The sequence below is a fragment of the Leuresthes tenuis genome, unplaced genomic scaffold (genome assembly GCF_036924035.1).
Source record: "Leuresthes tenuis unplaced genomic scaffold, fLeuTen1.0.hap1 SCAF_4, whole genome shotgun sequence".
In the NCBI taxonomy this organism is placed as follows: domain Eukaryota; kingdom Metazoa; phylum Chordata; class Actinopteri; order Atheriniformes; family Atherinopsidae; genus Leuresthes; species Leuresthes tenuis.
Window position 1 is genome coordinate 25,379,208 of NW_027325358.1, and position 25,678 is coordinate 25,404,885.

Below are 25,678 nucleotides of genomic sequence, written 5' to 3' on the forward strand. Positions count from 1 at the left end.
ACTCTAACATACGCCTGTCTCACAAAGCCATAACGAACATGGACAAAACAAAACACACAAAAAAAAGAGATGACGATGGTGGCACGAAATAAAAATATGCAAATGGACCAAAGGGAGATGGAGTCAAAGAGGATGCGTGTGTTTGTTTTTGTCTTCAAAGAATAATGATGGAGTTGTGATTGCCACCCATTGGAAAAGACCTGAGGAGATTTGAGACTTTTGATGAATGGGACACAGAGAAAGAATGGGAGCGGGTACGCGCCACATGCTGCGGTCGCTTGCTGTAATGTCACCGTACAATTAGAGACAGAAAAATATCCAACATGATGTCACCTGTGGAATCATGAGAACGTCTTTGAAAAATTCAAGTCGCAAGACATTCTCTTTGGTGGTTCCCACCCTGCAATATTTTTTCAAATGTAAAAAAAAAAAGCAGAAAAAACTCTCTACTTTAATCTTGAAAAACTGACAAAAATACATAACAAGACTATGAGTCAACGCATATTATCAAACAAATACTATTTAATGCACGTGTGAGATCATTCATTAAAAAATAAATAAATAAATAAGAAAGTCCTCTTTTTAAAACTGCTTCAGGCCTTGTGATGGTGAACTGGGCCAAATGCAAAGAGGTCTGTGCATAATTTGCAGTTGAGGCAAAAATCTTTTATGATTTTGGCCAAGGACCGAGTCTGTGTGGCACCCTGCTATTTAACGCGGCCTTTTTCTTTTCTTATTTTGACGTTTTCAAACCCACATTTCCTTCTGCTCATTAGTGAAGGTTTCTCCTGTTCGCTTGGAGGTCTTCGTGACTTAAAAAAAAAAAGAAAGCTATATACATATAGTGGCACTTTTTCAAGTCTCAGCCGCTGGACAAATATCTGCACTTCAACATAATGTAAGTGAGACTTCTCTCTGTTTGAAAATGTCGATCCTCGTTTGCACAAAGAGATTGACGTGGAAAACCAGCTGAACGTTTAAAAAAAAAAAAACAAGCCAAGAACGAAGCGGTAGCAACTACCTGGAGGCACAAAACAAAGGAATTTATTTTCTTTTTTTACGTATATATTTATATATATACAAAAATACAGTCATTCGAGTCTACTTTTGAAGGCACTAAGCAGAAAAATAGAGACAAACGGCAGTGCCTGGACAAAGTAGTCCGTGCACCGTTTTGAGTTGTAAGGCTTGAGTGAATAAATATCAATATCGTGGTGGTTTGTACGCGACAAAAAGAGGCCTGACATTACATTGAAATGGGGGAAAAAAAACACTTTTAAATACACAGAAGCTCTAATAGTTGAAAATGATCTCGTTGTATTTTTATTACTTCTTCTTTTTTTTTGGTTTCCATTTTGACACCAGTAATTAACTCTGTTCAGGTGGTGGACCTACAGAAGTGGAGGAAACCCGATTTTCCATGGCTTTTTATTATTTTTTTTTTTTACATTTCTTGAACAATTTCACCTTAAGTCCCACGAAGTAAATAAATAAACCTACCATTTTCACCGTGCTCAACCTCAAACACCAGTTTGGACGTTACGTTTTGGCTCATAAAGCTGTCTTCCTTTGCTAACCTTCACGGACGGTGTCCACAGCCTCCGTTGGATATTAGCCTGTTTTTGTTCTTTATGATAAATACTTAACTTTTACTCGACTATTATAAGTAACATAAAAAAAATAAAAGCCTGGTACAGCCTGGTCTTGTTACTGGATACAAACGGTGTAAAGTGTGACCTCTGTCATGTTGGCCTGTTATTGGTCAGAGAAACAAAACCGTTTACTTAAAAATGTTGAATTTTTTTGACCATGTAACCCACTACATGTAACTACGTGTGTATTTTAAGGTGGACAACGAATAGCCTGTCTAATGTAAGCTCCTCTCTGAGGGATGTGTTTGTATACAAGTGAATATAAACTCGACTGGCCTGTTTCCAGAGTACTATAAATAGCTCTTATATTATTACCTGACATGAATTTCTGGTATTAATCTTAGTGACCAAATAAATACCAAAGGGTTAAATATAGCCTGCGCATAGGACACATGGGAAAAGAGATCAGGTCAAACATTTAGGCCTGTTTGAAGCCACATCCTTCAGGCTGAGGATCTCTCGGTTATGAGTCAACAGGGATAAATTTAGTGTCAGTGGGCTGCAGACTAAATATTTCGAGCATTTGGCTTTATATAAAGAGCACAAAGGGCCCTTGTTTTTCCTTTCTTTCTTTATCTGTTATAATGGGTTTTAAACAAATGGATAAAACACGCCAGTCGCAGTTTCAAAGTAATAGGAAACATAAGCAATATATCAAATTTCAAAATGAAAAAGAAATCAGATCATCTTCAGCTCAGCAAGCCTCAAAACAAGTAATTGTACCTGAATCTTATTTCCCTCATGACCTAAATAATTCAAATTGCTTCAAGAGTGAATTGGTCATTTCATCTAGTATTATTTCTATTTTATAGCGTAAAGTGAAATGTATTTTAAAACTGTAACTGTAGGTAGTGTATTTATGAACAGGGATATTCTGAAAATCAACTGTATATGATGAAAAGTATTTTTAACACAGTGACTATATATTTTTTTATCTATACATAACCTTACAAACATTTCTCTTTATTATTATTATCATTATGATTATTATTATTACATGTTTATAGACAGAAAGCTGATGAAGGCTTCAGCGTGTCCGGGCTCGTCACAGCTAGAATTCAAGTTGGACATCTGCTGTGTAAAGTTGCATTTGACTACTACTTTGGTGATGGAGGAGAAAGGCTGCGAGAAATTTGGACAAATGCGAGTGTGTGTGTGTTTGTGTGTCTGACCACAAAAATAAAAAAGCACTTGTCTGGAATGATTCGGGTGAAAGAGCGTTATGTAACTTTTCATATAAATCAAATATTTTTTTCTAAGCTTTGCCAATTTCACATGAAGCTGGGATTTTTAAAAAATGTTCTTTCATGCAGTACCAGTAAAATGTCATTTCTTTACACACTGTGTAAACAAAAGAAAGAAGATGGATGAGCGGGGGGGGGGGGATTGTTCGAGAAAAGTTTCCATTTTTCTTTTCAGTTGGAAGCGCTGGAGAAACGGAGGTGTGCCCTGAGCAGGCCTGACGAGGGGTGACGGGTTTGCAGCCCAGGACAGCAGGATTTAAACTGATTACGGAGAGGTTCACATGCACCTCTGCTTCCTTGAGAATTCTAATGAGGCCTGAGGAAAAAAAGCCGCCTTTATTTTCTTCCTTCACTTATTTACAGCACATGCATTCACACAGAGACCCGCTGTGCTCTTTTTCACTTTTCCTCCATGACGTCTCACTCTCTCTTTGTGCTTTCTTTCTCCCATCGCTCAAATTGATGTTAAAAGTGTGTCTGCACATCGCTTGTAATTACTTCTGTTTACACACTAGAGCATTACTATGTGTGAAAGTCTGGAAGCTATTTGTGGCATGAGGCTGAGAGGCAAAGACAGAGAGAGCGCAAGCGTTAAGCGGCTCCAGAGACACGAGGACTGATAGCGAGCCGGCGCTTCTGACGTGACTGCAGACGTGGGTAATGTTAGGATCAAATATGCCTTCTCTTTTGTGTGATGAGTTTCTCTGTTTCAGCCTCAAATGTAGGCACATCACTGATAAAGTCAAGGGGCTCGTCGTGATTAAGACTCATTGTAATTTGTTCAGTCATGATTGTTTCGAGGTTTAAGTGGTTCTTTTGTCACTCTGTCACCTTAAACACTTCATTATAAACAGAACTCCTCACATATCACCTCACTGGTGAATTATATCACCTCTCTATGTCCTGAAAATATCTGGAGAACTGAGGTCCCGCTAAAATTTAGGGGTGTTGTTACTGTGGTGTGAATAGATCAATAGAAGGGGAAAATTATACATTTCAGGAGCCTCTGCACTGCACCTTACAAACAGTAATTTAGTTAACCAGCATGTCGCTGCTGCTAAATGGGATAGTATATGATTACAAATTGTTATAAGATAAGTAAATACATATAGGCTCTGCACATACAATCCAAATAGACACTGACGCTCACACAAACAGTCACACATCGTTTCAAACACACATACTGCACTGCCGGTGTGGCATTTTCCGACAGGACATTGCAATAAAAGTGAGGAGAGCATTTCCCCTTGACAAGGGCAGCCATTCCTGATAAGTTCAAGTAGGCAGTGTGACTCTGAGCATGGATATGTGTGTGTTTGTGTGCGAGGGACAACAGCAGCTTTCTGCAGCAACTACACAGCGAAGACTTAACGTTCATCTCACACTTATTGTCTCCCTCCAAACTGAAACACACCTTCAGTGTTCCCGTCGGCACATGCCAGCAGCACAGACCGGCGACCATGCCCTGCCTACAGCTGCAGCAAGGGCTTTGAACCTCATGTTTAGCAAATGCAGCAGGATTCAAGCAGATAATGAAACCCGATATCCCCTCCCCTCCATGCCCTGCTCCAGCGGTAGCCAAGGCCGGCAACTCCTCGCACAAGAGATGCACCATTGACAGACTTGCTCCCTTACTCTTTCACTCCCCCTCATTCTTTTCTTCCTGCCCGCTCCTCATCCTGCCAACGTAAAGGCAAGATGCCAACCTCTCCGCAAAAGCCGGGCACAGTGCCCTCACCCTTTATGCAAATGATTTACCACTACCCCAACTCACACATTCATTTTGTGCCTTCCCACCATCATCTACTCTCCATTTATTTAGTAACTCCCCTTGGATGGTTGACAAGGGTGGAGGGGTCAGGTCACTGTTCAAATCCCGCAACCGCTGTCAGCAGATTCCAACTGGATTTTACCTAAGCTTCATGCCACAGCTACTTGAGATAAACTTTTCTTTTCCCCCACTGGGCGCAATGGTGTATCCTTCACTAAAGTGCCATGAGGATTTCATGGAGGACTTGACGGATGTCTCGATAGGAGTAAGTTTTAGAAAGATTATCGTATTCTGTGACAACAAGTTGTCGGTCAAATACTAACTGAATCTGACTGATTCTTTCGACTTCACTCAGTCTGTGACTGGTCTCATACATGAAAAAGAACACACACTGGACTTAATGCTTTGCAGTCTGTAAGCATCAATTAAATCTGCAATGTGTGCATATCAGATCCCCCCCATGGTTAAACAATGCAGTCTCACACCTTCTGTTTTTCAACATGCCACCAGAAAGGTAAAATTGCACAACTATTACATGTTAAGGAACACTTAAAAGCATATAAGAGGGGGTCGACAGTGGCATTGCACCAAGGATTGCTCCAAGAGAATCAAATTTGGCTCCCAGCATCATCCAACAACTTTCCTGCTTTGCTGTCAGTTGCGTTGCTTGGAATTAAGCATAAAAAATACAAGGCTGGGTTTAGATTTTATTGAAAATATATTTAGGGTTAAATAAACACACCCAAAAAGAACCACTCATATACCAAACAACAGGGAGTGAAAAATATTATTATCTAGCAACTTTTGTGCCTTTATTGTAACACTATTACGTATTGGACATGTGGACAAACAGAAGTATGGCTGGTTTTATTTACTGCCACAGTCTCTTAATCTTTGGTTAAAACCCATGCGCCACAATGAATGTTTCAACTCCCTCACAGTTTTCTCCTGTTTTAAAAGACTGTGTCCTCTTTACCATGGACAATGGTTTTAATCTGAGTGCTGAGGAGCTCCACTCAAGGCCGAATGCACTGAGATGGGTTTGAAGCCTTGGCTACTTGTGCTCAGATGTTTTTTTTTTAACCAGTTTGAACTTGTAACACTCTCCTGATTAAAAGAAGGGATGAAACATCTGCAGGCTACAAATGATTCCAGTGTGTCCCTTCCTGTCTATTCAAATCAGTTTTTATTACCAATGGGTCACAAGTTCTCCTCAGACTGTATGTTGCCAATGAACCGTGGACCAATGTAGCCATTACACTTTCATGTGATCTGGTCTGCCTAAATGACATCAAAACAAGGATTGATCAGAACTTCCTTGCTCTAACGACAACAACAAAAAAAGATATGAACTGAGATCATTTAATATGGTAGATCACACTTTGGATTCATAAACAATCTTCTGTAAAAAAAAACCCTTCCTGTGTTTTTTGGTCACTCTTTTGAATTTAACAAAACGATCAGCGAAACACGCTTTTGTTCAGTTATTTTTGTAGCCAAGCAAAAGCCTCATCTCTGTCCCAAAGATTTTGAAAACGCCATTCATGCCTTCATTTTCTCTCAGCTAGATAATTCCTTGCATGTGTGTATAGAGCAGTCGTCTCTTTGTTGCCTGCAGCTGTTCCAAGATCTACACACAACAATAGATGTGTGAAAATAGTGACTATGCAGTAGCTGTTCAATATGTGGAGCAACTTGTGGATTCATATGAGTTTTTAACTTTGTTTTTATGGATTTATTTATCTTTTTTTTTTTTACTTTTTGTCTGCTTACCCACTGTAATTTAACACATTTTCTGAGATGCTCTTGGTTAATTCAATCTTTTTCATGAAGCACTTTGGTAAAACTCATGTTTGTGTAATATATAAAGTTGATGTTGGTGTTTCTTCATTTATTCCTTTCACCTCTTACTGTACTCTGTAATCCATCTCTCTCCAAGGCTCCCCCCTTTCCGACACTTCATACTGTTCTTCAGCCATCCCTCCCTCTGCTTTTTGTTGCTTGACTCACCCTCTTATTCCTGCTTTTAGCCGTGCTTTCTCTATCTCTGTTGCTATACATCCTCTAGTATCTCTCAGTCTGCTCCCCTCAACTCCTTTAATTGTGGAACTCCATTTCTCACTGACTCTCTCGCACTCCCATTCCTTGGCCAATGCCAAGCAGGCAAGTGCAGAAACTCCCATTACGTACTTTATCTTTCTCTCCACAACCACTCATGCAGCAACTCACCCCCTGGCACCTCCCTTAAAGGCAAAGTATATCTTCCATCAATTACCCTTTTTTTCAATTTGTTGCGGTTTGTGTAACCATTAGATCATCTGTAAGCATTTAACACAAAGTGGATCATTTGAAAGAAGCCATTTGGCATATTTCTATATTCCTACCCTATAAATTTATTTCCTGTTTTTGCCAAATTGATTGCTTTCTTGATTGTTCTTTGCACGTTTGTTTGCGCCATTAACCTCCTCTTTTATCAAAGGAAAAAAAACTACTGAGAGGAAAGTTGTTACAACATGTGTTAGCTAGAGCAGTGCGCTCATGCATTAATGATAGCTATATATCTCATGTTTTCAAAGTACAGTAGAAATGCTCCAAAATTAAACAACTTTGAGCAACTGCCAAAACCCTCTGATTTGAATTTTTCAAAAACATTTCAGCACTGAGGTGAGATTATACAACAGTTCTAAGACATGGTGGATTTTCTTTTTAGCACAACTGTTCATTTTTGCTCTTCAAAAAGTGACTGAGTGGTCCCCAGTCAGAGAGTTTTAAACCCCTGTTCACATGTCATTTCTTGGCAAGACACTGAAAGGGAATAAAGCTCCAAATGTGTCATCCAATGCGTGAGTGTGGGTGTGATGGAATAAGGGCTATATTTATATCTGATAAGAAACTTAAGGATGAATATAAGCTGTAAAACTGTGAGGGATAAGTTTGACTGGAAATGCCGATATTATGATACAACACTACTTTATTGTCAGTTTTCTCTAGTTATGTGAAAATAGTGACAATATAGGCTAATATAGTTTCTGTCTCATAGAAAAACTAAACTTACTGACTATAATTTATCATCTACAGTTAGATCTTGTAAAATGTTTGTTTTACAGTCCCATTTCCACATCAATGACCCTGCTATTGGGAACACGGGAGCATGCAGATTTAAAAAGCTGGAGTTTTGCCTGCTGGGTTGGCACTGTGAGGGTTAAACAGTGCCTGCTCCTTGTGGCATGATATGAGTTGGGCCTTTGCCTGTGCACTGTGCCTTGTCTACACTCAGTTGCTGGTGTTAGGGGTCAAGAGTGGTTTGCTGCTCCAAGTAGCTTTGTACGTAACTCTGAACCCAATAGAGTTAAAAGGTGTCCCTTCCATATGGCTCTCTGGTTGCTGGGTCTTAATCTTTGCTATGCTCAACAGTGTCTGGGTTGAACACACAGAGGCTCTTGTTATGGTGGCATGGCTCTGAGCAGGCAATGTGAGGGTTAAAGCTCGCTCTGCCCATTTTGATTGGCATTCCCTGTAGAGCAATGACCGTGCCAGGCCGGAAGAACCAAAGGACACACTCAAACACATGCAAGGCGAGAAACAAAGAGCCTTGAGAAACCACACACAGTCACGTGCGCACACACACACACAACAACAACTAAATCATTTTGAAACTTTTATCATCTAAAACCGCCGCTGTTGCTTTTTTAAAGTTCAATCTTCCACCAAAACCCGGAGGACGGACAGACACACGGTGCAGACGGGCGCCTCTGGGAGAGTGTGTGTGCAGTTATCTCCTCTGCGACCACGCTTGCTGACTTCCAGAGCCTAAACTACCACCTCGCTCCGACCTCAGGAGCACCACAGTACCACAGGCAGACGGCCATAAGTACATGTCCTCAGAGGGGAAATAAAATGGAGGAAACCCTCCTCGATAAAAAGGTACCTCAAAACCAGGCCAGAGAAAAAGATTAAAGAAAAGAAGAGGAGGGAACAAAAACAAAGAACTGCAAAAAAAAAAAAATATCTGAGCTTTACATTAAGTGAGAGTCGTATTCATACCAACTATGCATGTATATATGAGTTTTTGGCAGCTATCAGACTCAACATATACCTATACATAAAAGGCAGAGTCCTTCTCTCTGATTTCGTGAGTGCAACAGACGTTATGATGTACAATTTCAAGCAAAAGAAAAGCACACGCATTTACACGCTACAGTACATGGTAATAACTACTTAATAGCTTGCATGTGGTCCATTTGTAGTATTTTGCATTTGCCCTTAGCTCCCACTTTGCTGAGGGATGGAATAGCATGTAAGTATAAACATTGTTTATGTATAACCAAATGCACCCATGCTGACATCTAATTGAATCATGCTAGATTTTTTTCAATGTACTGACTGGTTTTGCCATAGTCTCATTAACATGAAGGGGGGAAAAAGCATTTATTACAGTAAAGAATAATATCTTCCATCTATTTTATTTTTTTTCAGCAAAGAGTACAGTTTCGATAAAAAGTTGATAAACCTTCAGCAACAATCAAATTTATAAACATGTGATTGTATGAAAAGATAGTATCACGGAAAAGCAAGCCAGCAGGAATGAGCTGGACTGAAAGCAGCAAGAGCTGCCACGTCAGACGCTGCTGAAGCTTCTTGGCTGTCAGGACTGAAAGACATGAGCACGGAGAGAAAAACACACATACACAAGCATGGCCTTCCGCACACCCACACAAAGAAGGGTTTGCCTTTGCGCTCTGTTTGGGGAGTTATAGTCATCAGCCAAGCCTGACACTCCTGCTCAACGTGGTCATCACCGCTGTCTTTCTGTGAGTCAACACGGATGGAGCCGCTCAACGACACACATGAGGAAGAAATAACCAGCAAAACTCCTCGCTCCGGTTTTATGCCTCACATCAGAGAGCCCCCCCCGTGCTCTGATCACATCTTGCTAGCATATTTATCTGGATTTCCCTTCTTCAAATATCTTTATAGATATTTTGTGTTCCAAATTGCACTATAATTTCTTTTCTAAATCTTAATTTGTTAAGAATTCATCAAACTGTGACCGAATTGTAAAAGCTACATATGCAAGATGTTCAAACAATAACTCATGTACAAGAAAACAACACAATCAAACACAATCTGGACCAAATTCAGTATAAGGCTTGGCTGCATTTTTTACGTAGGCCAGCTCTCCCCTTCTGAGAGAAACTACTGAACACAACAACACTATTATTTCTAAAAATCATGAAAGGACCTTCAGCGTATTTCTAAATTTGAACACCATTTTTCACCTGGAGCAGTGCAGAGATCTGATTCTCCAGACAACACTCGGTAGCATTTGCCAACTCTAACTACTGTAATAAAATTATGTTTATATTAAATTATTAATATTAGCATTCCTTCAATTAACAAAAAAATCCAATATGAAGCACTGTAGTCAGAAGAGGAACAGGAAAGAAGCAGAGGAAGAAAAAGGGATGAAAAGTTGTCCAATGAACCCCATACGAATGAAAAAAGCTTTGTGAATGGTGAAACTGTTTTAGATTGCCTGTAATGTTCTCAGGAAACAGACAGGGAGTTAGTAAAGTGGCTTTTAAGCTCACCAAATCCAACATATCCCAGATAAGACTGTGGCTCGTCCAGAGGGAACGAAATAGTGGAGTAGCAAAGGAGGCTGGAAAGAATGAGGTAAAACGGAGAGAGCACAGGCTGAGGTGGCAGATGTAATGAGAGCAAGAAAGGATGGAGCAGAGGGCTGACACAGTCAGAGATAAGGGAACACAGAGAGGAGAGAGGGAGGTTTTGACACGGAAACTCAGCAAGAAGTAAAAAGAAGAACAAAGTGTATGGAAGGCGAGTGCATATTTTCAGACGTGAGCATGTGTGTTTTTAGTGTCGGTAGATTCTGTCTCATACAGCGCAGCAATGAACCCGAAGACAGTGAGCAGTTCTGCCTGCTTTGACAGCAGGATTTTATAACCTGCATGAAAGGCGGCTTGAATACACACGGGCCAACATCATCAATCTCTGCTCTGGGGAGTTATAGGAGGAACCTGTGCTAGTCTATTATGTACTTCTTAGTGTTTAGAATTTATCAGAGCAAGAAAAAATAAGAAAAAATAATGCAAATAAATCACCAAAGCACACATACTTACACTCATACACACAAGGACAGTCAAAAGCACAATCCCTCAAAATCCCTCAAAAGCACTAAAGAAACACAATAAGTAATAATTTTCTTTTTTAAATTGTATCCTCACCGCAAACATATGCATGCGTATAAAAATAAATCAGACAGGTGCACATGCACTGGCCAGAGTTAACAAACAACTGTCCAGTTTTAATCACTCATATTCTATTTATTTACAAGCGGTCAGGTTATAACATTTAAAAAACTTTTCTCAGCTCTGTTTCAAAATTCCTCCCTTTCAGACTCCACAGAGAACATTCAAACAGTATTAATTCCTCTGCTGGGAAAAGGGACAGCCTTTTCCCGGAGCAATCCATAACATCTGAAAATAAAAATAAATATGAAGCGCTCTTAACCCCAAAGCGAGGAGGGAAAAAACCTGCCGGGAGGTTTGATGGTGGTGTATGTTTTTCCTCTGTTTCACCAGCATCTGGGACAGGCTTTTTCTCTGGAGTTACTCTCACTGTGTTTTACCGCTACCACCAGTTCCCTTTCTCCCATTTACCTGCTTTTCTTCTTCTTTTTGATTAACCCCCCCCCTTTAATCGCCGTATTCTTCATCTTTTCCCTGGCTCTCTCTCCCCGTCTCACTCTCTGCTGGACGCCCCTGTGCCAGTTAACACACCACAAGCCAGAGGGAGGACCGCAAGAATGCTTAAATCAGCATAATTAGGCCTGTGTGTACTTTAAACACACACGTTTCCCCCAAGCCTGGACCCCTGCCACCCGTACACCGCTGTGTGCGCAGCCACGGCCTGTCTCTTTGAGTCAATAAACACAAACATATCAGCAGTCAGTCTCACAAACGTTTACACAGTATTTTCGCAAATACATATGCAGCACATGAGGTGAAAAATTATGCTGTATCCTTCTAGCACCCAACTTTCTCCCACCAGTTGAAGCCATGTCCCTCATACAGCTGTCTTCCCCAAGGCCCAAACCACCACCATCACCGCACTAACGCTGTTTGACCTTTTATCCTGTGCAGCTCAGGGGTAGTGAAGAAAATCATTTTATTATGTGGGGGGACTGTGTATTGAAAACTTGCGCTTTTGTTGAAAAATGTCCACAGGCAAGCCGGTGAAAGTGAAGCATGAACATGAGCTGAAAAAAGCAGGGATCTCAACTGGGTTTGTGGTTTTGTCCCACACACATCTGCATGTGTTTTAGTTTTTAGTGGCGCATTAACAAACAACAGCCTCCTGGTGATTCCAGGGTGCTTAGATGCATGTGGGGATTATCAGTAGTCATTACAGGCCATTTGATAGTAATCACCACCATCATAAAAGAATCAGTCATAGCATGTGATATTCAGATTTCTATATTACAGACAGAGTGGAACATATTTGTGACTATAAATACTTACAATGAGATATTTATTTGCATTTAAATGATCACAAAGGGACACTTACTGAGCAGCTTATTCTTTGTGCCTCATCAAGTGTGTATCTCTGTGTGAGATAGGAGTCCTTACAGAGATGACAGTCATGAGCACGCAGACCGAGCAGGAGATAATGAAAGTCAGTAAGAACAACCCTGTTCAGAGGTATCCAGTAAAAACATTACTCTCCCTCTCTCTGGAGTTTAGACACTCACAGCTCCCGTAGAAGCCTCAGGTGCAGATCGGCACTGAGGCCCGCGCTCGCACAAACTGGCATCAAACACACTGAAATATATCTGCGCATAAGAGGCAGAATGCCAAACATGAAAGGCCTGACAGCCTTTAATTCATACTAAAATCTAATTTCCTTTCCAAAGATATGCAAGGAGCTCAAGTAACTCCAGCAGGGACTAGTGATATAGTTACCACTCTGACCTTGTTTGTACAACGGTGTTGCCATGGAGTTTATATGTCATGAAAGAAAAACATGACTTTGATTTGATTTCCATTTATAAAGATCACAGGCCACAAAAACAGATGCATTTTATATTTCCTCATCTTGCTTTTCCCTTGGCGAAAATCTACAGAAAGTGACCAGAATGCCATGCTCGGCCTACTTAGAAAAATATTTGGTCAGCGGCATTCGATCAAACTGGTGTGATGCTGTATATATGAGGGTAGCCGCTGAAAACTAGCCACAAAGAAGCCACTCTGTGTGTCTCCCTCTCTCTGTCTGTCTCTCTCTGTCAAAGACACATGGAGGCATGAACACATTCATTTCTGTGTGTGTGTGTGTGTGTGTGTGTGTGTGTGTGTGTGTGTCTGTGCTCACACAGCTGTGGTTCTTGCGCAGGGTTCAAACAAGGTAAAGATATGGTATATTACGCAATGGCTTATAGATTTTTCCACCCCTAGCGAGCAGCCAGCGCTCTCAACTGAAGGGGGTGGGGGTGGGGGGGATTCAGAGAGAAGCACACTTTGTTCCACAAAGTCTGACTCACTAACTGGATTCAGTGGCTGCTAATGGGACCACAGATGACCAGTAGTTACACTTTGGTCATAGGGCTGTGTGTGTGTTTGTGTTTGAGTGTGTTGTTAATACTGAGAATAAAACTTGTACAGTGCACAGGGAGTGGAGGATTATTTGTGCATTTATGCCCAGCATCAGACATTTTTATTGAGACTGATGGACTTTTCAGCTATCGTTTGTATGAGTGACACTCTTCACTGGTCTGCCTCTGCTTCACACACACACACACACGTACACACACACACACACACACATGGAGTGCTGACAAAAATAAATGACCTTAGGCAGTCATTCAACACAGTGGGGTGTCATAGCCACATAATCTCCCCTATGTATGCCTATCAACTACAATTTAAAGATACAGCAAGTATACTGACACCATGTAAAGGCTTTGGTTGTTAAACAGTGACATAAGTAATTGCTTTTACTCTAGAATGCCAGTACGTTGAGTTTGGTTTAACGCATCTGTGTTAGGTCAATGCCGACTCTAAACCGTAGCCTACCCAAGGGAACTAGGCCTTTCTGAGCAAAGGTGCACAATCCATTCTAGTAGAAATGTTGGAGAGATTGGGAAGTCATTCCACATTTGCATGAAGTTGAGCTGAAGGTAACTTTGTACTTTAGCGACATCCAGCTCAGACTCGCTGCCTCAGAAAAGTCTTGATAAGATATTAAAAACTTTGTTGCTAAATGAAGACAACTACATCACTTATTTTTCCTCTCAAATGTTTTCAGAAATTCATATTTTGCAGTACAAGAGAAAAATTCAAATAGCTATGTTGGCTGTGTTGGTTTCCTTTTTCACAGAAAGAAAATGCCTGTATGTGTGTCATGTCTTGTGGTGCACTAATCAAGTATGAATGTTTGGAAAACTTGCAACCCTGCATGTTCAGCAATGCCCCTGTTGACACATACTGTATAATTCTACCCGCTGCCCCCAATATGGCAGCAGGGTTAGGGTTAGCATTAAGTTATTGACAAGGTCTGCCATCCAAAAAACCTCATGGGTCATTTGTTCATAATCCACAGGGATGTACCCTAAACTGACACTCCAAACTACATAGGACATTGGTTACTCAACTATAGCTCATATGAAGATGTGTATGATAGGTTCAAATTCATAAAGGTTTGCTGATCTCAGTGAAGAGTACACTATCCCTCGCTATAGTGAGTGAGATTTTAAACAAAAACAAACTGCAAGAACTGAAATTAAAGATAGCTCAACTCAAAACACCAGTAGCGTTACCTTTAAATTGATATACATTTAACACTGTATAAACTGTGTATTGTAACAGCGAGAACTAGAGTAGAGTTGATGGTCATACATTTTTTACAGACTGAACTGATCTAAATTCCCAGAGAGTTGATTCTAAAGATCAGAGTTTACTGTTTGGTTCCAATCGCAACTCAAAACACGATCACTTAGTTAATATCAATTCTGATTCTAATGGAATGCTGTGTTACAAAGCTTAAGCTCATTTAATTCATTTTTATGAGATTATCTTGGTGAGACTGTGATGCAGGTATGGTATAGAACAAAATATAAACAGCATCGTCTCACGTCAGAATTCATGATAGCTACATTGCTCTGCAGCTGAAAACGTCGCATTTTACACTAAAAGCTCAAAAATGGTCATTTTTTCACACTTTTTGGGCTACAAAGTCATTGTATGCCTAATTTTTTACCATGGTAATGATCACGTATGCTTAAAGAATTGCTAAAATACTTATTCTTCAAGCCTCCAAAAATGGTAAATACCTACATTTCCCTTGCAGTTGGTAAAATACTTACATTTTGCATTACATAAAACTTCCACAAATGTGATCTAGCACATGTATGACCTATCTAAAAATGTTGATAAGTAGGAGGGGCTGGAAGTTGGTGTTATACCATGGACTATAATGAAAGAAAACCAAGTTTGAGTTCCATCTGACCCAATACTGTCCTACAACGTTTCACTTTTCATTAAAAATTAAAATACATGGTTAAATTGATATATTAATTAATAATATGGTTAGGATTAGGTGTAAAAAAAAAAACATAGTTAGGTTTATATATCAATAAAACCAAGATCAAGGGTTGGCATGGTTACTCTTTGGGCATGTGGACAAATGTACGTATTACACATTTTGTCTTATGAGACTGGGCCGCCGTAAAAAAAACACACAAGCTCGGGGCTTTAGTGTATGCTTTAATTATCATTAGACAAAGCAAAACAGCAGTCATAAAACTTCAGTGTTTTCACTGCAAAAAAAGCACAAATGAATGTCTTGTCTTGTGCATGACAGACATTTCAGTGCAAACTCCTTCCAAATTGAGACTTGGAAGAGTCAGCAAGAGCAGCCCAATCTGTTCATAATCAGACGCTCGCCTGTCAGAATGATCAATCTGAATGTTTTCTTGGTTTACTTACCCAGTACGTGACATGCATATGTTAATGAAACTTCTCATATCAGTCTTGTCCATATTTTCCCGCCTGGATTAAGGAGGCAGACATACTGTTCACACATAAGGCAACAGAAATGCATTCACTGAGCAGATTTGGCCTAGATCTCACACACCAAGGTTTCCCCTACTCTTTTAATTGGGCTCTTGATGCTCGACATAGGGTGTACTTCCTCTAATTAGCTATATCTATAGCGTATGGGAGGGTGATGAATGCATGCATGTGTAAAATCCTCTTTTGAGCAACTGCAAACTAACTAAGAGCTTTAATTTCACGCTAGGCTGCATTGTCCCATTCAGTGGGGTTACCCCCACAAAAAAAAGAAAAAAGAAAGCCTCTGAGAAAATCAAAAAGAGTGAAAAACACACCAGTGAGTCATAGAGGAGGGGGATGGAGAGAGAGAAGGAGACAAACAACAACAACAACAACTGAAGCTCATCCTTAAACAATGCAGATCTCTCACCAACCGTTACTTCTCTTTTAAAGGGAGCTAATTGAGGAGGTGGAGGGGGTAGAGGAGGAGGTGGATGAAAGTGAAGGGGGAGTCTGACCCAAGCAGCTGCAAGAAGAGTGCATTTTACTGGCATTCGCATCTCCTCATCCCTTGATTCTTTTCTATTTCCTCACTTTTCCTCTGTGTGATGGTCTCATCCGTTACAGGAAAGCTAAAGTCTTTTCATGTTAAATGACAGTAAACTAGTTCAGCCCAGTTTCAGCACAATGAAGTGATTCTGACTCGTCTGTTCCTACATGGCTGTCTATCTGTCCTTAACATGTGTGAATATCTGGTTTGGTCGTGTATACACGTGTCGTTAGCTATATCTCAGACCACCATAAGACCGCTATAGGGGCTGCCTGCCTCTACTGGCCACAGATCAGCCTAAACCTAATCCACACTAGAAGGCACAGTATTGTGGGGGCAACACATAGTCACATAAACACACACAATTTGGCCACATAAACACACAGTCATCCATCCAGGGGACAGCCACCTATTACCTCACTGTGCCAACTTTCTTGGTTAAGCTTGATAAATCCATTTTCTACAGGCAGTCAGGGAGACTGCACAGATAAGGGATAAGCAGAGCATCACAGTTTTGGATTCAACCCACCTTCAAGACAGATCCACACCCTTTCACACAAACACACACACAGGCAGAGGAGGACTGTCCACATGCTGCCACAGGGTTTGGCTTACGAGGACTTTAAGAGCTGCTCGATGGCACACTTTTGTAATGTTTTTGTATGAGAACACATTTTACTCCTGTACATGTGGTGTTATTTCAGACGTTAGAACCGGAGACTGGAGTAAGTTTCTAAAAAACTTCAGAATCCTTCTTTTTTTCTCTATTTGCAAGAAACATTATTTAGACACAGCTCAGCTGATATTGACATGTGTGCTTCCCACTTCCCTGCAATCTTTTTCCACCTTCCCCTGCCTACCAGTGTCCAAATTTAGCCAAGCAGTGTAAGGTGGACCTGGTCTGCTTCCAGTAAAAAGGATGAATAAGTAAAAAGAACACAGTGTGCCCCTGGGTTCTGCCTGCAGCCCACGGACTGCCGTTGGCCTGCACTTGGCAGGCCACTTTTACCCTGTTTATGGTCCACCACAGCAAATCTATTCTCCTCTGACTGTGCTGTGCCTACTAACTAGCTCTGCGTGAGCGGGATTAGCGATGCATGTGTGTGATTGGGTGTCTTGTGTGTGTGTGTGTGTGTGTGTTTATGTGCATGTGTGTGGTGCAAAGTGACTCTGGTAAGGCCTGGTATGTTACCAGATCGCGCAGGCCCACCTCGGCTTACACCGGCACTGGTGCTGTCCGATCTCAGTGAAACCAGAAACGAGGGGTGACGCAGGAGAACCCCAAAAACAGGTCAGGAGTAACAAGCACACAGAGCCTCTATAAGCACACACACGCATGTTCACATGGACTTGAGGCCCTTGAAAGTCCTCGCTTTTTTCCAAAAAGTTAGGACTAACACACACATTCACTCAGGAACACAAACAAAATTAGGTTTAAAGTCATTTAATCTGGAATATATTTGGGACAACATAATTTAAATGCATGCAAACTGCTTGTCTGGGCTCCTGACACACACTGAAGCCCACATGCATTGATTTACATACACTGTTTAGTTGAGATAAAAGTGATTTTATCTTCATCACAAGAGATAGTGACTGCAAAATGTCCACATTTTTTTTTCTGTTGCTATGGCTGTATGGCATGGCTGCAGTGCGTATAAACTAGATCCCCCCCTCATGCTTTTAAGTGCATGCTTTGCCAAGCTGCACGAGTGAATTTCAAGGACTCATCTGATCTCACAAATCTGCAACTCTTAAGAAGTGGGCAAAGCACGCAGATGACACATCTTGCGTTCGGGGAAATAAACAATATCCCGCACATTGCTAAACATCTCCAAGTTTGCGGCAAAACCCTGACAAGTTGGCAGCGTCCGTGAGACGCGCCGCAGCCTGTATTAGCAGCCCATCTCATTTGGATAAGCGGGACTTAACTGGAGTCTGAAATAATTGATTTGAAAACGCAGCGCATAAAAGTTTTAATTAACGGCGCCTCTTCGACCTTCAACGCGCATTAAAACTTTATGCAAATGCTCTTCAGTTAAAGGGATGTGAAACAATGCCACGGCAGCCCGTAAAAACCTCCTGGTAATGTTTGGCAAGTGCACTTTTGGCTGCCTGGGTCCGTCATCCGCGTGGCCATTCCAGCAAAGCTTTTTAACAACATTAATAATACATCGTAGATTGTTGACATGAGTTTTGCATGTTTTACTTTCGGAATTTGTGAATTATTTACACGACTTCGCCAAAGAACACAATCTTTGTGGAGTCGTTTGACGAGAACTAAGCGCGAGGAAGTCCGCGTTTGTGCAAGTCACCCTCCATCATCCCTGGGTTCGCGGAGGCAGAAAACAAACAATTCGACCGTTTGAAGCATCAAACGATCGCAAAAAAAAAAAAAAAGCGTCCAAGTCCAGTTTAAATACAGTCTGACAAAAACGGAGCCGCATGCCTGGGCGTCCTTGAAGTTAATTTCTGACCGGTGTCATCTTAATATCCTTCAAATACAAACACAAGCTTGCGGGTAAATATAAGAGAATACAAACACATCAGCTTGGCTTGATATTCACCACCAGACCCAGAGACTGCAATAACAGCAGCCTAAGCAGTTCAATATGCATGGCGCATATGGGCAGCAGCGTCCATGCGGCGCTCGTGTGAGAGGATCTGCTGCAAATTAATTTTAATTAATGGAAAGAAAGAGGAAACTCGATGCGGACCTCTGCCTCATACTACCAGGCTGAGCAGATTATCTGTGCTAAATATGCAGCAGGGCTGCTGGACTTATTTTACTGAGCTATTGATTAGAAAAAGGTCTCATTGCGCTGTTTTAAACTCACCGGAAAGGTCAGGAGAAGGCAGAGAGGAAGAAGAGAACTGGACGAGAGTTTTCTTTTTTTTATCTGGGATGTGATTGATTATGACAGAACCTCGGCTTCGCTGCAGTAGGGAAAACCAAATGAGATTAACTCATTTTGAACATTTTGTGAGTGACTGTCCTTTTAATCAAAGAAACACGCCGAGCCGAGGCCAGAAGGCCTGAAATAACACCCGAGGAGGAATACGTTTTCCACGGAGCTCGAGAAAAAAAAGCCCAGACTGTTCTGTTTAAGGAAAGGAATGATTGCAGTTGCTACACCACGCAGGGCGTTTTACCCAAATACAATTTTGAAATTAGTAAGATGCATGCTACATGATATATAGATAATAAATCAATACAAGAGTGAGCAGCCCATGAAAACAGAGGGAGGGCAGGCCGTGACCTCCGTGGATCACCAAAAGATGTGGCTCAGGCCTGAAGTTAAACACCTGCAATTAAGTTTTACTTTATAATACAAAAATATTTATATTTATATATGAAAGCTAAACCTTATGCCGCATGACCATCAAGTGCATCCTGACAACATGCAGGTCAGACGGATATGAACAAATAGAAACTTTCTCTGTTTGTCCTCTCTCAAATACTGACATAAAACGGTGAAAGTCTGATCCGTCAATAAATCAGGCTTTAGTGGCAAAACAGTGAAATGTACAGTGGATATTTACCTGAGAAGGGCTGAGCTGCAGAGGGGAAAAACGGAGCTGCGGCGGCCTGAAGCTGCGCGCCTGCACTTTTTCTCTGTTAACTCTGCTGTGACTGCCCTAAGTATCTGAGAAGCACGCGCACATTTTACAAAACGCAACTTTAACAATATATTTCGGTCTGTAACAGGAGAAAAAACCACGGTTCTCCGAGGGAGAGAAAAAAGGCCACTTATGGCTTGACCTTTGAACCTGTGAGCTGTGAGATTATCTGGTTTAATTTACTGATAAAAATCACCTTCACTGCCAATCAGCTCATGTTCAGCTCATGGAGAAAATATAATTATTCAAAAAAGAAAAAGAAAAGAAAGAGAAAAAGAAATAAAGAAAGAAGGAAAGAAAGAAAGCAAGCAAGAAAGAAAGAAACAACAAGCCGATGCAGTATCTCAGTCGTGCCAAAAAAATAAAATAAAATAAAAGAGATTTGGCTCAGTATTTACTTTACACTAAGTTATTTCAAATGAATATTTTTACAAGATAAATCTAAATAAATACGTTTACCGAGGCGATCAAAAATAATTATAGACTTTGCTGTTAGTGCATACAGGAAATAGTCTGTACAGATCAAATCTGAGTGCTTTAACTGAAGCACAAAACTGTGAGTTGAATATTGAGAATTTATATCGTGTACAATTTACTACTTCTATAGTCTTTTAGGAAAAGCTAAATAAACTAAATAAATAAATAACAGTAACCATCTGTATAGACCCATAACTGAACAAACGACCTTTGGAATTACGCACGTGAAAAATAGACTTTTAAACCAGCATAATCCCCCAAAATATAACATCTATATTATGTTTTAATATAAAATCAATTTTTAAAAGTGAAGTTAAATTACATTTAGTGGCTCTTTTGAATTTTTAAATGATAGCTGTACTTTTATCAAAGTAACGTGCCCCAGCTCGGAGCCTGCACGCACACACCTTTATTCCCCGTTATGTCTTAACCCGTTGTTTTATTTCTTAAGAAAGGTGGCAGCTGAAGCAGAATGTATTAACCGTGACCCTAAAAGGCCCCATCGACGTTCGCAGCTGAGGACGGGTAGACCCCCCGAGCAACCACAAGTCAGAACTCAAAGAAAGACAGAAAAAAAAAATCCACTGCTTCTCAACTCAAGGAGCAGCATTACAGCTGAGTTTAAGCTTTACAGTATGTGTCGATAAAAGCCGATTATTGCCTCGGGCTGTCTGTAATTAGGTCCCCGCTGTCAGGACACCGAGCCCTTCTTCCCCTTTCTCCAGCCTCCGTTTTATATAAAATAGATTTGGGAGAAGCGCCATTTTCTCTCCAAAACCATGCGCAATGAGACGCACAAGAAAGCCCGTTGGAGGAGTGCCATCAGAAGGAAAAGGGGGAGAGAGCGCGAGAGGGGGAGAGAAGGGAGAGAGAGAGAGGTTAAACACTATCGGAGGGGGAAAGAGAGCAGAGTTGGGTATAAAAAACGGCTCTTAATACGCAGCGAGTGACAGGCAGCAGCGCGACACACAGCACAACACTGTAACCACATACAGTAGAGACTAACCAGAGGCGCACAACACCGGAAAACAGCAACGAAGAGGAAAGTTAAAACGGCGATTGTTTTTCTCCATACCTGTGTCAAGCAGTAAGGGGAGTACATGGCGATGTCTAGAGATGGAACTTGGAGTTGTTGATAACAAAGTTGGATGGATGTTCGCTGCGGTGCCGCATTGCAAAGCCGCTGTGGCTCAGTCCAGGCTGTAACCCCGCCTCGCTCACAGTGAAAGCTCCGCACTAACTTTAGAGGAAAGTTTTTTCTGCTGCCTGCCTCCCTCCCTCCCTCCCTGCCTCCCTCCCTGCCTCGTTCTCTCTAACTCTCCCCCTCTCTGGCCCTCCCCGCTCCTCTATCAGATTGACACGAACCAAACTTTAAAAGTGGAATGATCGTTTTGTTTTTCTTTAAGAGTGAGCGATTCGCTGAATCTCTGAAAGAGAAGTTGTGCGGGATACATATTGCTGTAGTTCTGTGGAGGCTGAGCGTGCACCCGCGATACTCGGCGAGGCATTCGGTTGCCTCTTTGACATTTGTATCCCCCCTAAATTTCAGAGGAATATTCTTTCAAAAGGGCAAACTTTTTTTTTCACCTCTTGAGGTATCAACAAAACCATGCTGCACTGTCATGTTTTGATTATTTATAGAGTGCAGGCAGTACCTCTTTAACTTCAGTGATAAAACTCTTCACATTATTTGCCACTGAGCGCAGAGAAAACTCAAATGGTGGCAGATTTCCTCAAAAATGATCATTCTTTGCAACTTTCACATCTTTCGTTTTTATGAAGAATGCAGAAGGAAACGCAGGAGGGAGCAAAAATACACCATAAGTGTTTTTAAGTATACAGCTCAGATCATACTCTGCTCCTTTAGATGGTGACACAAAGCTTTCTGCATACCTAAAGTAAAAGAGGCCCTGTATTTTACACATGAAGGTCGTTTCAGGGTAAATGTGCAGTGGGCTCAAACATCAACTGAGATGTGGGCCACTTATGTGAATGTAGCTTACGAAATTGTGATGTGAGGCTCAACTCAGTTCAGGTTTCCAAAGAGATGATCTTTTGCTCTGGTTTTGGTGTGAGCTGTTTGCCTGAAAGTTATAATCACAGCTATAGAATATTCACGAAAACAGGGGGAGCATTTGGATATTCTCAATATTTCTGGGGACCTCCATGAAGAAGACCAAACAAACAGTTTGGATGCCTCTTGGTTTCCCATTTCTTGCCTTTTTAACCAACACCAAGTCATATTCCAGCATTCTTACGTATATGGAGACAAAAGATACTTGAACTTGGGCAAAGTGGTCTAAAGCAGCTCCATTATGACTCCTATTGTATGGAAGCAATGCACTCTGTTTCTAATCAGGCTCGGCTTTATCCTCGCCCGCTCCCTGCTCCTCAGTCTAATCAAACTCATATATGCAGGCAGAGTGCCTGCAATTATACATAAGCCCCTGCCTCATGTACATGTGTGTGTGAGAGTGTAAGTGAGAGCGTGTGTGAGAGCACTGGAAGTGTGTGTGTGCATGTGGGAGTAAGTGCGAATACATTTCTGCATGCGCATATGTCCGTGAGTCTGCTTAAGTTGTGTAAAAGGGTGCGGTTTCGGGGGGTTGAAATCACCCCAGTGCCTGAATGCCAAGTTTTTTGGGGGGGATACGAAGCTGTGCAGCTTTACGAGACCTCAGCCTGTGTATGATACTTAGACGCTCACACCGCAGGCACACATGCATATAATGTACAGTACACGGGTACACTCACACACTTGGACACAACCAGAAAAAGAAGTAAATTCGGGAGAGCAAAAAAAAAAAAAAGAGGAGGAAAATGCTAAATAAATGTGAAAGAAAGTAAAGCGTTTTGAGGTGTAGTGTTCCCTTCCAAGAGTCTCTCCTCTTTCCAAACCACACCCCACCACGGCACAGGCCCAAACCCAGAGCCTTTGTGTGCTCCCTCATTTTCCCTCTTTCTCCTTCTGTCTAACCCCTTTTTCTCTTTCTCGGCGGTTCTTTTCAGTGATGTTTTTCTCTTTTTTAGTTTTATAATCTTTTGCTTCTCTCTCTTTTTCTGTTCTTGTCACACACACATGGTCCCTATTCGATTGTCTGACTTCAGTGGTTGTTTTTTTTTTCGTTACTGGCTTCATTCAGCCTGGCATTAGGTGTCCATCTCAGTATTCAACACAGGTGCTTGGCTGTAACAAACCAACTAACGCATCCACAGGATTTTGCAAAATCCTGGTACTGTTTTTTTGTCCAACCCGTCTCTCTGTCCGTGATCAAACAATGAGTCCTGTCTGAACATCACCTAAGAAAGCCCCTTGAGCGCAGAGGGATCTAGTGGTTTTTGAGACTACATTTGCCATTAGAAAGCACATGAGAAAACCATATGGTGTTTCTAAAGTTAGCATGTTGTGGTCTGCCTTTGACACGCGGTACTACCCATATACTTGCTATTTACCATCGCCTGTGGCTAGGCCATTAAATATTGAAAGTGATGTAGCATACTGATACTGCCATTAGCATGCTAAATGTGTGAGACAGGTGGTTGAGCCTTTTCAAAAGCCAGGAAACATGCAAGCGGAAAAATGTGCGTAACTGTGCCGTACAGTGCAAATATTGTTTGAGTAAGCTGTTTATATGTGCTCTGGGAAGGAGCACACCAGTCAAATCCATACAGGCATATGCATTTAGAGAAGAAATGGCTGACTGGCCGCTGTGGCTTACAAACATATCATACACAGCAAGGATTCCAGAGACTCTATGGATCTGTTTTCAATCTGAGTGTGTGTGCAGAGCAATGCGTTACGCCTGCTGCATTTTATGTGTTTACTGTGTTTAATAGCTGGTCATACATTATACTCAGACTGGTTTGGATTACTGCTTTTCTACCATTTTTGCATTCGGCAGGAAAAAAAAAATGTATGGATTTATTTTGCTAGTCTGATGTCATCACAGCCTCATTTAAGTGGAAAACGATACATGTCAGATTGCAGCATGCAGTCCAGAAGAGCAGTTTTCCAGGCAGTGGGGCATGAATCACGAATGTTTTTTATTTGTAAATTCATCTCACACAAAGTGTCCTGCAAACAATCTTCAGTTTTAACTGGCAACTTTTGTCCTCGGTGTGAGGACAGTGTGCATGTCACTTAAAAGGTGGTATTTTCAGGAATAGCAGCAGTTTTTTTGCAGGGCACTGTTGCCACATGTGACCACAATCGACAGCAGAAGAGATCTAATCCGGAGCTAACAAGTGAACGCAGAATGTGGATTTTTTTTCCTGACTACATTACTATAGAAACACATATTCAGAGTCAGAAAGGTGAGCATAATACAGTCTGAAGCTGTAAAATGACTTTGATGAAATGCAGAGATGACTCTTTTTGTACTCAGAATACCATCATCCTCTTGGTGAAAGAGATCATTTCTGATGGACCGTTAGTGTTGCGCAGCAATAAGTCTTCGTACTTCAGCGTGATCACAAGGACAGCTATACAGAGAGCTCATAGTGTGTGTGTGTCTGTGTGTTTAGGGGTGTGTATACCCTGTATGTATCAGACACGAGGAAACACTCGGGCATCCCTGGACCTCTAGTAGGATCGTCATTCACCAGGTAGGTGTCAGTAGCCTGAAAAATAGAGAGAAAGTCATATCATTTGGTTGCTTGGTGATGTTTCCACATTATTAACTACTTTCTTCAGGCCTAAATTGATTTTAGTCGAATGGCACCAAAAACTGTACAGTTTGACCTTTTTTTTGTAAACTTACAAGGACTAAATTACAATGCACTTTGGAACCAATGCTTTGTATTTAAACATTTTCAAAGTCAGTAAAGAAGTTAATACCTGCTCTACGCTCATAAGAAATAATGGCAATTAAAGAAAATGTCAATTCTAAGGATTGATTATTAATTTGGATTTGGACGCTTCCTTTTTGTGAGACAGCGCTAAAATATTTTTGTGTTGAAAATAATAAACAATGACATAATCTGTCTACAAAAGCTCCAGAGAACTATAAGCCCACAGTCCTAGTAGCAATGTGTTTGCATGTATATGTGTGTAGGTGTGCATTCATGGTGCTTCATTTGTATTCTAAGTCAAACAGACAGGCGGGCAGGCAGGGTTCTGGCAGGGCCCGGAGCTGTGAAACAGGCTCTTCTTGCAGTTCTGCTGTTGATTGGATCAACCTATCCCACTCTACTTAGCCAAAAAGAGCCCAAATCCCACAGCCGCTGTGGCGTTCTGTGAAATCCTATTTCATTTCACAACTTTAACGGATAAAAAAGCATGCAACACACGCTTG

General features: G+C 41.2%; 1 protein-coding gene across 10 annotated transcripts in view; it reads right to left on the reverse strand.

Annotated features, from left to right (window-relative positions):
• The window catches only part of LOC140304668 (nuclear factor 1 X-type-like), a 110,141-nt gene that overhangs the window by 78,699 nt on the left and 5,764 nt on the right, over nucleotides 1-25,678 (reverse strand). For 9 of the 10 annotated variants that reach the window (XM_072383403.1, XM_072383405.1, XM_072383406.1 and 6 more), the window contains exon 2: nucleotides 24,921-25,004. In XM_072383403.1, coding sequence (XP_072239504.1) covers nucleotides 24,921-25,004 — 84 coding nt within the window. Of the gene's footprint in view, nucleotides 1-21,459; nucleotides 21,638-24,920; nucleotides 25,005-25,678 lie in introns of those variants that run through there. The other variant, XM_072383402.1, reaches the window with a different exon arrangement.